Source organism: Vulpes vulpes, chromosome 12 (assembly GCF_048418805.1).
Source record: "Vulpes vulpes isolate BD-2025 chromosome 12, VulVul3, whole genome shotgun sequence".
NCBI lineage: Eukaryota > Metazoa > Chordata > Mammalia > Carnivora > Canidae > Vulpes > Vulpes vulpes.
Window position 1 is genome coordinate 146,751,367 of NC_132791.1, and position 14,799 is coordinate 146,766,165.

A 14,799-nucleotide genomic window follows, 5' to 3' on the forward strand; every position below is an offset into this window, starting at 1 on the left:
CTAAATGGCTTTCCATACCCTTCTTCACCAGGAGATGTTCCTGGTTAAGCCCATGGATCCTCTTAGATGGGCAATTTTTGTTCAGGGCTGTATGATCAAGACCAAAAAAAAAAAAAAAAAAAAAAAAAAAAAAAAAATTGCCTGTCTTTACCTCCAGGTGTTTTTTTGAAAACCTTTCTGTAGAAGTTTCCTCTCTCATCCTCTCATTTTTGCCTTTGCTCTCCCACTTGGGTAAGATTCTCTGCCTGCTTCCAAACCCTCAGAGGTCTCTGGACTTAATCTAGCAAACTCATCATTATCTGGGGGACCATTCCTGGATTAAAATCTGGGCGTTTCACCTTCTAGACCAACTCTGATGAGATGAAGCCCCTGTGCCTCTGTTTCCTTTTCTATAAAATGGTAACGATGCTGAGTCAGTCATTGCTTAGTGCGAAGCCAGGGTTCCACTTGCATGCACTCTGCTCCTACTCTCTCCACTTTTTTTTTTTTAACCTCCACTTTTATCACTGTGCCTGAGATGCAGACTTGCTCCTCCTTCTGGACTCCAGTGGGAGCCTCTCCATAGGTCTGCCTGCCACAGCTGCCTCTTCTACCCTTTCTCCCACACAAACACATCATACCTCATCTGATAGTTGGGAGATAATAGACAAGAAACATATGATGAACAGTCAAAATCGTGTATAAATGCAAGGGGTGTACAGTTACCTTTGAGGTCATGCGTTCTGCATTGTGTTTTAAATATCTTCTCACTGTGTACCTCCTCATAAAGCCAGGTGCCTGAGGTGGTCAGCACGTGATATAACCATGGGCGTGTCTTCTCTCTTGCCAGGAACTGAAGCTCTCATCCCATGAGGAGGCCTTGTCCTTTGTGTCCCTGGTAGACGGCTACTTCCGGCTCACAGCAGATGCCCATCATTACCTCTGCACTGATGTGGCTCCCCCATTGATCGTCCACAACATACAGAATGGTTGTCACGGTCCAATCTGGTTGGTTCTGGCACCTTTTCGGTTGCCCTTGGTGTGAAGAGAACCACATTTTAGTGGTGGGGAGTGTGACCTTCTCAGACACAGGTGTCATCAGTTGTTTAGGTGGGGGCTGGTTGAATGTGTTGTTTAGGACTTATTTGGTGCCCTCTTTTCCATCACTCCTATCCACTGGTCAGGCCTTCCTGTCATCTCTTACCTCGGTTTGTGCCATAGACCCTTCCTTCTTCCCCCTTGGGTTTCCTCATAGTTTAACCCCTTCACTTCTCCACAGCTGACCAAGAAATGCTATGCTTCCTAACCCCTTGCTGTGCCAAACAGATAAAAAGGACATGGGTCCCATTTCACTGTAGTAAGCAGTGGCATCCTGAGTCGGCTTGTTCTAAAAGTGCAGATAAATGGTGGGAACAGTGACCAAGGTGACCCAAGCCTGAGGGCTAGAAGGGGACATCTTGTCCCACCTGCATCTCAGAACTAGTAGCGCTTACTCAGATACCTCTGGCGATGGGGTATTTAGTACTGCATATGGCAGCCAGCAGATTATAGCTCTGACAGTTACAGGCATACGGTCCTCTCTGCGAGGGAGTTGAAGTTTGCCTCTCTCTAACTTCTTTCTACTCATTTGACTTCTGCCGTTTGAAGCAATAGGGATTCAGTGTACTTCCTTTTATGTAGGACTGTTCTTCAGAGGAAAACAGCTGCTGTATTTCTTCTGAGTCTCTCCTCCCAAACCAATCTGGGGAAGCATCTCTTCAGCTGCCTTCCTCATGATAGGTTCCCACCTCTTCCCTATGCCAGTTACCTGAGGACAGCTAGTTTATTGTGGGTGAACCCTGGCTTAGAGAGGCTCACAGACTCATGAGGAGATAGATGCACAAAGATGTGCAGAGCAGGGTGTTGAGCATTATAATAAAGCACATTTCTCAAATATCCCAACCACAGTTTGGCTTCAGGGCCCTTGCTCTTGCTCTTCCCCATGGCCTAGCATGCTGTTGCTCTGGAATGTATACAGCCACCACTTCCCTCAGATATCACCTTATCGGTGAAGTCTTCCCTGGCCACCTTCTATGAAGTAACAATACCTTTTCCTCCTTCACACCCCACACTTCCTTGCTCTTTCACTCTGCTTTATTTTTTCTTTTTTTTTTTTTTTTAAGATTTCATTTATTTATTCATGAGAGACAGACAGAGAGAGAGAGAGAGAGAGGCACAGAGACACAGGCAGCACAGGCAGAGGAAAAGCAAGCTCCATGCAGGGAGCCCGACTTGGGACTTGATCCCGGGACTCCAGGATCACGCCCTGGGCCGAAGGCAGGCACTAAACCGCTGAGCCACCCAGGGATCCCTGCTTTATTTTTCCTAAGTGGTATTTATTACCTCCTGAGACTTGCTTTATTTCCATGTCCATTTGTTGCTTGTCTGTCTAGCCTTGCTGTCCAGAATGAGCCGCACAGAGGCAGAGGGCCTGTGTGTTTGGCACACTGCTTTTCCTCAGCACCCATAGCAAGGGCTGGCACATACCATAGGCACTCTGTAAATATTTGCTGGATCAGTGAATGTTTCGTGTTCTGTGGGAGGCTGGAATTCATTGCCTCTTCTGAGTAGGCAGCATTCAGATCAGATTAAACTTTGAAGAATCAGTGAAGATTGACAAGTCTTTTTTTTTTTTTTTCCTTTTAAGATTGACAGGTCTTAAGGAAAAGGGTCTTCTAGGTGAGGGATCATCATATGCAAAGGCATGAAGTTGTTTCAGGTCATGGAGCAGTTTGTCTCTGCCTTTCTTACACATGTTGACCATGTTGGTCCTCTTTCACTGACCCTTAGTGAGCACCACTCACAAGACATGTGGTAACCTCACTTGTAGATTTATTTAGTGCCTGTTCACTGCCCTCTGTGTGTTAGGACCGATTGATCCTGGAGATACAAAGGAATGTAAGACATGCATATTCCCTATTAATATCTAATTCTTTTTTGTTTGTTTTTTATTCAGTGTTAATTATTCAATTTCTTATTTACTGAGTAGCTACTATGAGCCAAATGTGCTTTGGGTACTGGGGATACAGCAGTGAACAGAATAGACCCAAATTTGTGCTCTCCTGAGGCTCATGTTCTAGTTGGGCTGCCTAGGGATGGTGGAGAGGGACCCCACTCTATGGTGGGCACTCTGTGGTGGGCAGCTCCACATCACCTCTAGGGGAGTATCTCCTGCCTCTAGCTGGAGACCACATATGTGGTGGGGAAATCAGGGACAAGGAGGGCTCAGTGCCTTGGGCAGCAGGAGAGTCCTCTTCTAGACCTTCGAGATTTGATGTGTCTCAAGGCTCCTTGGCATGTCAGCTTGCCCCATGTGTCCTCTCAGACAGGACTTCATAGGACCCAGGATGGGGAATGTGAGGGGCCAGAGGACTTAAGCCAGCTCAGAGAAGTGGATATCCCATGGGCTCTAGGGTGTTCTTCTTGGTATGAGCTTTTTCTCCCTTTCTCTCCCTCTAGCACAGAATATGCCATCAATAAGTTGCGGCAAGAAGGAAGCGAGGAAGGGATGTATGTGCTGAGGTGGAGCTGTACCGACTTCGACAATATTCTCATGACTGTCACCTGCTTTGAAAAATCTGAGGTCAGTCAGGAAAAATCTTGGTCAGTCAGGCCAAGTCATATGGCCACAGGGTTGTTTAGTGCAGCCAGCCCAGGAGCTACTCCAGAGAGTACCACTCTAGGGGGGTGGGCCTAGAAGAGCCTGGGTTTCTGAGAAAATCCCTGGCAGTTCTTACTGGGACAACCCCACTCTTCAAAAGACGACTTCCTGAGCAGCCAGACCCAGAATGTTTCCTCTTTATGACCCTTTCTTCCCTCAAGAGACCCGTGACAGGGGTCCATGAAGGCTCTGGAATGTAAAGTGTGGCCAGAAAACCAGTCAGACCAAACATTTGTCAAGTTTAATGCACTTGTTTGGAGTGGTTTGTTTTACACTCAGTGACAAAATCACAGGCCCAGAGTCCTGTCTGTGGCACTTACTGGTATACGTTGGTGCCAAGAAGACTGGCTCGGTAACCTGGACTAACACAGTTTTCCCCAGATGGTAGCTTCAGACATTTTAACAGATGACTTGCTGTCTCATGTTTTCACAAGTGGAGATGACTCTACTTGTAGTGACTCTAGTGTAGCTGGAAGTCAGGAATGATGTGAGAGATATTCTGATAACAAAGATAGAAGCCAGAATTGCTGACCTTACCTCACTAGACCACAATACTGCCTTTGTCATTCATGCAACTTTTTTAAATACAGGAAATGGAATATTTTGTAAGACAATGATTTTTACAGAGTTAGTCCAGATAAATTCACTGATGTTGACTAGGTTAACGTGAATTGGGAGAACTGGGGCATCAGGGAGAGGCAGGGGAGCTTCAGGGTAGAAGTCAAGCACATCAGCAGGCCACAGACCTCAGATGCTGGAAGGAAAAGTACTGGGGATCCCCTGGGGACTAAACTCTGTCAAGAGAGGGAAGAGGAAATGGTAGAAGGAACCCAGCACTGCCAGGTGTCCTGGGCAAAGTGTCTAGGTGCCACTGCCTGCCTGGGGGTGTTCCTGAATGGTGAGGCCTTGTGGCTGGTATGGACACAGTGCATCAGAACTTGTCAGGTTTGTTCCTGGGCAGCATGCCTGTCTTCTGCATTCATCAGTCTTGGAAGGAAGTTTCATGTTTTTAACATGGGTGGGTGCACAAGATAGCCCAGCCGCTTTCTGAAGTGGGACCAGCTTATGCTGTAAAAGGTCAGCAGCTCAGTAGCATGGTCCCCCAGGTGTCATTACCTGGGGAAAACAGGATCTTAGATATGATTACTCCTGCTGTTCATTATAGCTCACCAGACACTGTGCTGAACACTTTACCTCCATGTCTTCATTTAAACCTTACACTGACCCTGTGAGGTAGGTGGTATTATCCCCATTGTACAGGTGAATAAACCAGGACACTGAGATCTTAAATAACTTGTCCTGGTCTACACCATAAGTAGATCTTTCTGGCCCTCATCCTTAGTCATGAAAATATTTGTCTCTGTACAGAAAGTGCCCGTGAAGGAAAACCTCTGCCTATACTTCCTCTCTGTGGTACCCTAGAACCTTGAAAATAAATCAGACCACCGACTGCCACCTCCCAAGGTGGTTCTCCTTAAGTAGATTCACGGCCTGGAAAAGCTCAGTTTGAGGGACTTCCTGGATAAATATTGTTAATACTAATTATTATTTTGTGTACTATATTTGCAAATCTTTATAAAGTGCTTACTAAGTGTTTTATTATGTCATGTAATCATAGCAGCAGTCCTATGAGGTTGGTTTTTCAATTAATTTCATCTTACAGGTTTAAAACAAGGTGATATTGTCATAGAAGTCACTACTTAGTTATGTTTTCTCCCTAGTGTTAACTCCCTTTGATCAGTGTCATCTTCTGGATTGACTGATTGTTTTTGTTTTTGTTTTTTTTGACTGTTTACTTGTTGATCATGTTTTTTATTTTTGAATAATTATGGATTTACAGAAATGTTACAGAGGTAGTATGGAGTTCTAGGTATCTTTTGTCCAGCTTCCCCTGTTGTTACCAGATTATGTACCCATGGCACATTGGCTTGACCCTTTGAAAACAAATTGTTTCTGGTCATTTTCCTGAATGGCAGATGCTGGGTGGCCAGAAACAGTTCAAGAATTTTCAGATTGAGGTGCAGAAGGGCCGCTATAGCCTGCACGGCTCAGACCGCAGCTTCCCCAGCCTAGGGGACCTGATGAGCCACCTCAAGAAGCAGATCCTGCGTACGGACAACATCAGCTTCGTGCTGAAGCGCTGCTGCCAGCCCAAGCCCCGAGGTGGGTCTCCCTGGGCCAGAGCTAGGCCCTGTCCCCTCAGGGATCCCCTTTGCCCCTTAGTGATGCTCCAAGACACATGTAAGCACTGGAAGGATGGTTAGGATCATATGGTCAAATGCCGCATCTTATAGATGAGAAAATTGAGTACTGGAGAAGTGAAGTAGGTTTCACTGAGGGCCAAGGTCAGAGGGGTTTGAGTGCCAGGCTACCCCAATGTTTTTTCTTTTTTTTTTTTACATTCCCGTACCGCAAGGTGTTACCTAAATGTATCTGATTCTTTCCTAAGAAGAGATCGGGCTTCAGAGGAAGGGTGGGCAGTGCAGTGGTTCTGAGGCCCCAGGAAGTCTGGTGGGAGGTACTCTGAGGAGTCTCTTTGTCTGAGACATATCTGGTTCCTTTAAGGAGGTTTGTGAGCCTTTATGTCATGGGTGGGCAGAGGAAGCGGCAGTAGAACCCAAAGGGGCCTGGGTTCTTGATGTTCGAGCCACTTTTTGGCCTCCCAGTAAGAGGCTGCCACTGCACTCTGTGAAAGAGGAAGGGCTTACGTTCTTGTTGATCAGATAGGGTTTCCTGACAGCTTCGGGGGTAACTGCAGCCTTTGTTTTCATGCTTGAAGATGTTCCACAAGGGTGAAAACACATCTGCTGCTTGGCCCTGATACCTGAGTGAGTTGAAACCTTAAAGCTCAACGACCCTATTTAGTCTCCTTCCAGGTAGTAGGAGTACTTTATACTCTCCTTGGGATTAGTGGTCTCAGGGTGAGGTTGAGGAGATAGAGCACAGCGTCCACAGGTAGTGAGGACTGGTGGTAGACAGGAGACTGGGACATGATTTCTTTGCTGGAACTAGCCGGGGAGGTCTCTGGTATAGATGCCACCCTTACTTGTGCAGATCTGGGAGCCAGTAGCTGTGGCAGGAGAAGCACAGGAACAGATTGAATCCTTCTCATGGCTTCTGACGAGGCTCCTGGAACTCCACACTGAATGTGTTTAGTGTCTGTCTCTCCCACTTGAGTATAAACTCTTAAGATAGAATCTGGATCTGTCTTAACACCCTGTGACTAATGTACACCACACCTAGCATGGAATCCGTGTTCACTGATGTCTGTCAGGTGAACAATTACAGCAGTAGATACCATATTGGTGGGTGCCTACTAATCTCAAGCACTTTGCATGCATATTTGCATTTATTCCATCTGTACAATAGCTCTCTGTAGCTATTTTAGAGATGTGGGAATGGAGGCTCAGAGATGGTTAGGGCCTTGCTCGTGGTATCAGTAGTAGTTATCATAATAGTAGCAACAAGTAGTGATGATGATGATGATGATGGCAGCTGCTATTACTTCACCAGGCCCTGTTTGAGGGTTTTCCATGTTTTGAGTCATTTACTCTTCAGAACAAGCCAGAGTGTTGTAATCCTCATTCTATTTTCCTAGGTAGGTAGAGGATGAACAGGGAACTAAACTCAAGTCTTCTGACTCCAGCTCTGGTGATCTTTCCCATACATCCCATCACATGCCATGCGAAGGTGCAGGGGCAGCCATTAGCCCAAGGCTCTGGGGCAAGGACCAGTTCTCCTGACCTAGGGGGAGGAGGAATAAGCCCTGTGTATGAGGCTTGCTTCTCTGGGCCATCAGAAGCCCTCTGTCTTCCCTCCACCACCTGCAAATTAGAGAAGTGGTGAAATCATGAAAATTAAGGAGAGGGTCATTTTGGGTTCCTCAGTGCTTCTGCCCTTATAACTGCAAGGCTCTGATGGTCTGATTCCAACCTGGGTTTCTCACTTGAAAATGCAACCGGAAAACCAACAAAGGAAAAGCAGGTGGCTTGAAGATGTGACAATAAAGCAAATCCACATCTCTGTGCGTGTTGTCTAGCCAGCCCCTCTGCCCCTTTGCAAGTCTGAGGGTGACCATGGTAAGAAAGGGATACTGGCTCAGCCATCACTAACTCTTCTACATTTTCATCCATGAATTGGAGCTAGGGGCTTGATATCTGCACTCTTTGGCTCTGACACTGAAAACGTAGACTATTGCCAAACAGCTGGTACAAGGATGATGACACTGGCCAGGATGTAATAATGTGGGGGGATCCCTGGGTGGCTCAGTGGTTTAGCGCCTGCCTTCGGCCCAGGGCATGATCCTGGAGTCCCAGAATCGAGTCCCACATTGGGTTCCCTGCATGGAGCCTGCTTCTCCTTCTGCCTGTGTCTCTGCTTTCTCTCTCATGAATGAATGAATGAATGAATGAATGAATGAATGAATAAATAAATAAATAAATAAATAAATAAATAAATAAAATCTTAAAAAAAAAAAAAGGATGTAATCATGGTCTTAACCACAAGACTGCCAGTTTTGGAGCACTCTCCATACACCAGGCACTGAAGGTAGTAAGCCCTTGGTTGTCCCTCACAGCAGAGACTTTGTCTCCCATTTTTCTAGTGAGAAAACAGTTTGAACAGCTCCCCCTCACTCACACAGTTGACTTCAGTGCCATGCTCCCTGAAACAGCCATGCAAATCATCAGCCCATAAATGGTGCCTGTTTTTGTCTCCCTCTACAATTTTTTAAAATTTTATTTATTCATGAGAGATGTACACACAGAGGGGCCAGAGACACAGGTAGAAGGAGAACCAGGCTCCATGCAGGGAGCCTGACATGGGACTCGATCCCAGAACTCCAGGATCACGCCCTGAGCGGAAGGCAGCACTAAACCACTGAGCCACCTAGGCTGTCCAATAGTCCTCTATAATTTTCAAAACAGCTCTACTGCGCCAGCCCTTCCCTGGGAACACCATTCAAGTGGCCCTTTCTGGGTCTTTTCTCCATCAGGGCAGTCCTGAGTTGCCTGGAATCTGCTTTTATCCAAGCGACAGAGTGGATCAGGATAACAGAATGGAGGAGAATAGACTGGAGAAAGGGTACCCAGGATACAATAACAAAGGGGGGCTTGTGCCTGAATCCAGTTTCTGACTCCCAGGTTTATACTCCCCACTAGGGCATGTGTGCTATGAGAAGATGAGAGACTGGAGCCATCTGTGACTTAAGGGTGAAAGCAGATTCTAGGGCTTACTAGCTGCCTGCCCTTGGGGGCAAGCTGTTTAGTAACTCTGAATCTCTGTTTTCTGACCTAGAGAATAAAAAGGAGGATGATAAAAATACTATGTACCTCATAGAATTGTCCTAGAATGAAGGAATTAATGTGAGTGTGAGTGAAGTTCTTAGGACAGTGGCTGGCAAAGAGAAAGCAATCAGAAAATATGAGCTGGAAAAAAAAAAAAAAAAAAAGGAAAACCCTTCAGAGAAGTGAGGATTTGAGAGACTTTGTTCCAGTTACTTGGCCTGCTGTAGGGACCGGGTCCTCAGTAGCTAATCGATAGGCTTCTTCTAGGGTTCCAGAATCCTCTCACTGCCAGTCTGAATCGGGAAGGTGCTTTCTTCTCCCACAGTGACATAGCTTGAAGTGGCTCCATGGTGGCTTCTGTGGATTCTAAATTGCATTAGCCACCTCTGTTCATCATGATTCACCAGATTTTGTGAAGTGTTTGGTTTGCCCTTGGAATCAGTAGAATTTGGGGGCTGGCCTGCTCATTATCTGTTAGCACCTCCTTGGAATCAGGCATTGCTGGGAGCCCTAAGAGGTTCAGGCTTGACCTTTTCTCTGGCTTACCTGTCCTGTTCTTTTGCATAAGACCAGTGTTGTTTGACCATCCTGCCTGAGATCCCGTCACTTCCAAGACCCGAGGTACTTCTTCTTCCTCCCCTTCACCTCTCATCCTTCAGCTCACATCCTATTCATTCACACGTGTAACAGATACTTCCTGAGTACCTGCTATATACCAGGCTGTGGAGATAGAGCAGGAAATGAGATAGACACGGTCCCTGCCAGTGGGGAGTTTCTCTTCTCAGATATTAAAATTTCACTTCCGTAAGCAGACCTTTTCTAAGTTCTGCTATCAGAATGTATCCTGCTGTGTCAACCCTAGAATACCTGGGCCTGGTTTGGAGAATAGCTGCACAAATTGGAGCTTTTCTTTTGATTGGCTGATTATTTGACCATTTTAAGCTCTGCTACTAGTCTGTAAGCTCCTGGAGGATCATAAATCAAGTACTCAGTAAACATTTACTGAATGATTGAACCAATACGTGTAGAAATATGTCTTCGGCAAGCCCCATGGTTTGGCGGGCATTGACCGACTGGGATCTGGAACCTTCACTACCCCGGTCAGACTTCTTCACTCTCTTCCACAGAGATCTCCAATCTGCTGGTGGCTACTAAGAAAGCCCAAGAGTGGCAGCCAGTCTACCCCATGAGCCAGCTGAGTTTTGACCGGATCCTCAAGAAGGATATTGTGCAAGTGAGTCATTGCTAAGGTTCTTGGGTCTACCTTGGTCCTGCCTCACCACAGTGAGCAGTCTGAGGTTTTTGGGGAGTGAAGTCTGGGTGTGGGGAATCCTATCGGAAAAAAAAGTAAGGAGGCTTTCCTTTCATAGTTAAAGCTGTTCAGCCACTGCCCTGTCATTCTTACCCAGCCTTGCTGAGGTTCCCCAGAGATACTTTCTCTTTGAGGGAAATGGATTAATCAGGCTTTGTGGGGTTATCTAGGGTTATAGGACCTTCTGTTGTGAGTCTTCAGCAGATAGGAAGAGTTGGAGAACTTGGTAGGAATGCTGACAGGGCAGTGAGAATCGGCTGTCCATGTGGGAGTCTGTGCTGATGCCCCTCATTAACCCACTACATGCTGTGTGACAAAGCACTACTAAAGTTCAGTTCCTAGGCTTTCTGATGCTTCCAGAGGGAGCAAAGCTGGGGAATACAGAATGCAGTAAGAGAGCAGGAGATGTACAGTGTTGGCCTGCAAGAGAACTGTCTTCAGAAATAGATCCCTTGGACCAGTGTCCACCTGGGGGGACATTTGCCCAGAGTCTGTAGCCATAGGCAGGCCCAGTTTCCCTTGTAGCTGCCCTTGGGCTTTGGCTAGGGGTGTGAGGCCCAGGGCAAATCCTACTTTCTGTCCCATGCCCCCACACCAGGCCCTGAACACAGAGCCACACACACATCAGGGAGGCTGAGGAGACAACATGCCAGCAGTGTTGGAGGGAAAGGACCATTGACTGCCTGGGAGAGACTGCAACACTTGGGAGGTGTCGGAGAGCGAATTGTGGGGTCACATCTATTAGGGAACCTGGTGGAAGGCAGCAGGCATGGGGTTGGGTTCCTAGTTTATTTTTTTTTCCTAGTTTATTTTTTAAAGTTAATCCCTAAAATTGTCGGGTAGAGTTTTCAGGGAGTAGAAGCCCACAGCTACAACCACCTCTCACTTCGCTTTGGATAATTCTTCACTAAAGGCCAGTTTTTATTGTTCTCTGTTCCTTCTGGTGGGGTTGGAGCTGTGGCCGGAGATTAAAATCACCAGAGCAACAGTACTCTGGCCTTTTTTCTGTCTAAACTTGGCACTGTACTTGAGCCCTCCCTTCTTTCCTTGCCCTCGAGCCTCTGGGCAGGTCACAGCCATCCACCATGCTCCCAGTGCTCACCTAGCCAACAGACCGAGCACTTTGGCATGCCAGTATGATTGCAACCTTGGCAGGCCCACAGTGTGGTGGAGGAGCCAGCTCTTGCATCTTAAGTAGATAATCACATTACTGAGATGTTAAGTCCTAAGTAGGGAAGTACAGCAGGATTTGGGACTGTCAGGACCATGCCACCTAGCCTTGAGAGGACCAAGATGGCTTCCTGGAGAAAGCAGCGTCAAAGCAGAGTTGCAGAGGATGCACATCAAGTACCCGGCCAAGGCAGAGGGACTGGCATGGAAGGAGGCTGTTGTGGAGCATGCATGGGGCTCTGTGGTTGCTGTGGAGTCCTGCTGCCATGACTTGGCCACTGGAATAAAGCAGCCCTTCTGGGGAAGAGTAATTATTCTGAAAGCATATGGCTTTTACGGGATGTTCTGGGAACACAACCTCCCAGAACCTTGATGAATCACTTCATGACAGATGTGGCTTTAATGAATAGTCACAGAACCTTGCCAGGATATGGGAGACAGGGCAGATGCATTGCCACTCTGCTTTGACAGATGACAAATGGTGGCATTTGTGCAAATTAATATACCCGATTAACAATTATATACGTTCCTCTAGGGGGCAGGGCTGATTCCAAGGGAATCTTTCTGCATTTACAGAAAGAGTCGTGGGATAATAGAAATATAGCACCTCATCCTACAGGTTTTGTGAGATTAATGTCAGTAGCTTGAAAGTGCCCAAGTTTTATGAATCACATTTTGATTTTCCAATAAGAATGTTTAAATCAGAATTATTAAACTTGAACTGGAAGGGTCCTTAGAGAGAGATGATAATGTGTGATGATTTCATTTAGTCCTCATAGCACTTAATTGGTGGTGTTCTCCTCTTCCGGTGAGGAAACTGAGGGCCCACCCTTCCAGTCTCTGCCTCTGTCTTTACCCCCTCCCCACTGTGGGACTGCTTGGGCAAATCCACATGTAAATGCATCACAGATATTAAAGCTTAGCATGTATGCACATACACACACATGCAGGCTGGGTAGATGGGTGGAAAATGAATGAACAAGTACCTTATCTAGAGGACAAACAGAACACATAAGCCCAGCAGGTGGTTTTTCCCCACAATATGCCAGGGTCTAGACCAGGAGTCTTTACTCCTATCTCTTCACTTGATTCTAGAACAAGTGCCGTGATTTCACGTTTATAATAGTGGGCAGAGATATGGAGCGTGGTGAAAGAACATTTCTTAAGTTAAATGGTCAGTGAGCAGTTGAACCAGCACTAATGAGCCCCTGTCTTTGTTCCCCAGCCTATAGTAAAGCCCCACCGGGGTCCTTTCTGAGTCCACTCTGGAGGCCAAGGTTGAGGGCTGATGTCATTGGAGGCTGATAGTGGTGCTGCTAGAAGTTTTGTGATTGGTCAGGATTATGTTTCAGCCACAGGTTGTTTCTGGAGGCAGAAAGGAAGGAACCATTTGGGAATTAACTGTCTCCTGGGGCCCGGGAAGTACCACATTTGTGTTTTGCTGTGTAGCTTTGTGTTCCTTTTGGAGGCCTGACCAGGATGAGGCTCCAAGAGTCTGTGAGCTGCAGAGACTCTTTTGTCCTAGCCCTGCCCCTTCTGGTACTATGTGTTCCCATTGGGGCCTCAGTGCTTGGCTCAGCTCTCATGTCACTGCAGCCCCAGAGAGAAGTCACCCCAACCTCCTCCTCCTTCCTCTTTCAGGGCGAGCACCTTGGGAGAGGCACACGGACACACATCTACTCTGGTACTCTGGTGGATTATAAGGACGATGAAGGAACCTCTGAAGAAAAGAGAATAAAAGTCATCCTCAAAGTCTTAGACCCCAGCCACAGGGACATTTCTCTGGCAAGTGTCTTCCTCAGAACCCCATCCCTTCTCTAGTTCTGGAGCCAGTGGAGTGTCGTGAGCCAGGAAGAACCCTTGCCCTTTTTTTGGTCTGGTGGTTTTCAAACTTGTCATTTAGTCTGAATTCCTTTCTTCAGACTTCTTCCTTTCTATAGTCTTAGAAAAAGAGGTATATAAAATAAGTGAGGGAAGACTGAAGATGAAGTAGGTTGAGCAGCCTGTGCCCTCTCTGCCCCTCTCATTCTCCTCTGTTTCCTATCTAGAGGTCCTTGTGGTTCTCTGGACCCTCTAGCTGAATCTTCTCACAATCCCTGATGTAGTCTAAGGCTGTCACTATGACAGCCTTTATCTAGAAAGATAAAGGCCAGGATCCCACACAGTTAGAGAGTGATAAAGCCAAGTCTTGACAGAGATTTGGTTTTTGTTTATTCTACTACAGTGTCAAACATTGTTATTTCCCATAGTTTAAAGGAAGAGAAAGTGGTGGATATGAGTATCCAATGGGGAAATTGTCACCTAGCCTCTGCTACCAGCCTGGCTCTGTATCCTATTAGGTTTTCAAGGCCTAGGATGATGACAGTGGGACTGATTGACTTTCCTCTCAGTAGAGCCCCTTTGGCACCAGAGCCGTGGAGTCTGACCCTTGACATTCCCTTGTCCTATTCTCCCACAGGCTTTCTTTGAGGCAGCCAGCATGATGAGGCAGGTCTCCCACAAACACATCGTGTACCTCTATGGCGTCTGTGTCCGAGACGTGGAGAGTAAGTGTATTTGCTTTGGAAGGGGAGGTTGCTCCCTGTGTGGGGAGTATGAGTGCTATAATGACAATTTGGGGCTGATGCCACCTTCACATTGCCTGAGCTTCTTGCCTCTTCTTACAGTTCAGAAACATGAGGTACTGAGCAGGTCTCATGCTTAATAGCATAGAATTTAGTGCCATTTGTCTTTCACTCATTTCTTGAATGTTATGTGTTGTCCCCTCAAGCTGCACACTGTTCTGGACCCAAGAGGGTGGGGTGAGTAAGCTGAGGGGTCAGAGTGGAAGAAGCTCTGGGCAGAGGTGGAAGCACTGTGGTGTTTGTACCTCACTAAGATGTTGGCGTCCTCCCAAGCTGAGTACCAGCCATTAAAGTGGGCTCTCCTCAAAGGGTGAGGGAAAATACTGTCCCAGATAGACAGAAGGTCCCAGATGTGCGTACTTTTGTGCTTGTAGATATCATGGTGGAAGAGTTTGTGGAGGGGGGACCTCTAGATCTCTTCATGCACCGGAAAAGTGATGTCCTCACCACACCGTGGAAGTTCAAAGTTGCCAAACAGCTGGCCAGTGCCCTGAGTTACTTGGTAAGTGTACCTACTGTGGTCTCCACCAGGAACCAGAATGCCCTCTAGGGGGTGGCAGGAAGGAGGTCTAGCCAGGTGGGCTGCTGGAGCCCAGGCTCTGTGGTTGGCCACAGGTGTGCCTGGTGCTTACTAAAAACTCCTTTGGGGCTGCCCGTGTGCTTGTGTATGAATCCTGTTTCAAAGGAGGTTTTATCACATCAGAGGACTGACTTCTATAATGCACTATA

At 46.9% G+C, this 14,799-nt stretch overlaps 1 protein-coding gene across 16 annotated transcripts in view; it reads left to right on the forward strand.

The window, feature by feature from the left end:
• The window catches only part of JAK1 (Janus kinase 1), a 231,278-nt gene that overhangs the window by 205,964 nt on the left and 10,515 nt on the right, over positions 1 to 14,799 (forward strand). For all 16 annotated transcript variants that reach the window (XM_072730703.1, XM_072730705.1, XM_072730710.1 and 13 more), the window contains 7 exons: positions 830 to 987; positions 3,478 to 3,601; positions 5,656 to 5,842; positions 10,092 to 10,198; positions 13,088 to 13,231; positions 13,905 to 13,992; positions 14,445 to 14,572. In XM_072730703.1, the coding sequence (XP_072586804.1) occupies positions 830 to 987; positions 3,478 to 3,601; positions 5,656 to 5,842; positions 10,092 to 10,198; positions 13,088 to 13,231; positions 13,905 to 13,992; positions 14,445 to 14,572 (936 nt within the window). The remainder of the gene's footprint in view (positions 1 to 829; positions 988 to 3,477; positions 3,602 to 5,655; positions 5,843 to 10,091; positions 10,199 to 13,087; positions 13,232 to 13,904; positions 13,993 to 14,444; positions 14,573 to 14,799) is intronic.